Below are 1585 nucleotides of genomic sequence, written 5' to 3' on the forward strand. Positions count from 1 at the left end.
AATTAAAGGCTCACCCCAACAAAACAATATATATGCTTGAACCTTTTCAGAAATGCTCAGATATGACCTCAAGAATGTAACAGGGTGAATATAAATGATATGTATACCTAACTGGACAAGGTTAAGTCCAACGGTTCCAGAAGAAAAATGGTATGCATCAAACAAGGACAGCATAAGGCCCTCCAAGCTGTGAATGTGCGAAATCAGGACAACGTTATCCAATTGCAATTGCAAGCGAGGCTACAGCTATGTCTACCTGATACAAAAAATTCCAACATAAAAGGCACAATCCACATGCACATCCAAGTCCAAGTACACAGCATGAATAGATCTAGTTATCTCAGTAAGCAAGACCAAGGTTGCGGAAACATAATCCAGAAGCACCAGCAGTGATACTTGTTTACTCGATAAAAACACTTAAATTAGGTCATACCTCGAAATTAAACGCTCATGATGCATAAATAAGGTACCTAAAGGCCTAAACTGGATGCAATCGCAGAAATGTACTTCCACAAGGGAACAGTTCATAGAAACATTTCTGTGCATCACAAGCGCGAGACGAAGGCGAGTTAGTCCAGCTGCGACCCTAATCGCTCTCCTCCCCGTCGCCGCTCTCCTCCCCGGGAGCCATGTCGACGTCTGCGTCCTCATCGTCCTCGTCATCCTCCCCTGCCTCCTCTGGTGGCACCAGGTACGCCCCAGGCTGTGCTGGGGCGCAGCGGCGGGTCCGAGAGGGCAGGATGTTGTTGAGGTCGACCTCGGAGAGGGGATCCTCGCATAAGCCGTCGCTCTCGTCGCCATCTCCCTCGACCTCCTCGTCATCCTCCTCATCGTCGCTTTCCTCGTCGCCTTCTTCCTCCTCATCGACCACCATCTTGCCCTTCCCCTTGTCCGCGACCCGGGCCTTGGCCTCGGCGGCCGCCTCCTCGTTGGCGCCGGGGCGGGCGGCCTTGGCGGGTGGGTCGAGGGGAGAGATCTCGGAGCCGGTGTCCGTCTTACGCTTGGCCGGGGATGGGGAGGGTTCGGTGGCCGCAGGCTGGGACTGGCCGTCGGCGGTCGCCATCGTGGAGGCGGGACGGGAGAGGGAGAGGGAGAGCTAGGGTTTAAGGATGGGGGAAGGGTGCGAGAGAAATGGAGAGGAGAGAGCGTGGCGTAAAACCGTGGCCCGGGTGCCGCCGTGTCGGAAAGGGGCGACGCCAGAGAGAGATGGGCCTGTCATGGGTGGTTATTGCTTCTGAGCCGGTAACATATTGTGGGCTTACAACGTATTGTTGGGCCTAGACAAGGTTTTTATTTCTCCGGTACAACGTTCTTTTCGAGCTCTGAGTATTTTCTTTTTTTTTAGAGATCAATTGTGTACCGTATTTTTATAGAAAGGGAGAAATAGTTTTTTTTTGCGATGGACATAAGGTGTTTTATTCCAAATTACAATCCTTAGCAACAAGTTCAGAAATAAAAGAAGGGGATTGGTTAAGCCAGCACGCAGTGCTATCCCCATATCTACCATAATTTGCTAAGCATTGTGCAACTTTGTTTTGATCACGAGAAACTTTAATACGAACAAACACCCTATTCTTCAGTAAAC

General features: G+C 50.5%; 1 protein-coding gene across 1 annotated transcript; it reads right to left on the reverse strand.

Annotated features, from left to right (window-relative positions):
- Positions 1–301: 301 nt before the first annotated feature.
- Positions 302–1188, reverse strand: LOC119354994 (nucleolin-like). The gene has a single exon (XM_037621762.1). The coding sequence runs from the start codon at positions 1061–1063 to the stop codon at positions 587–589; it is 477 nt and encodes a 158-aa protein (XP_037477659.1). The 5' UTR covers positions 1064–1188; the 3' UTR covers positions 302–586.
- Positions 1189–1585: the final 397 nt, after the last annotated feature.

The sequence above is a fragment of the Triticum dicoccoides genome, chromosome 2A (genome assembly GCF_002162155.2).
Source record: "Triticum dicoccoides isolate Atlit2015 ecotype Zavitan chromosome 2A, WEW_v2.0, whole genome shotgun sequence".
In the NCBI taxonomy this organism is placed as follows: Eukaryota; Viridiplantae; Streptophyta; class Magnoliopsida; order Poales; family Poaceae; genus Triticum; species Triticum dicoccoides.

What these genes read in the sequence shown, in the direction of transcription:
- LOC119354994 (XM_037621762.1), bottom strand. Translation starts at nt 1,063, where the DNA reads ATGGCGACCGCCGACGGCCAGTCCCAGCCTGCGGCCACCGAACCCTCC.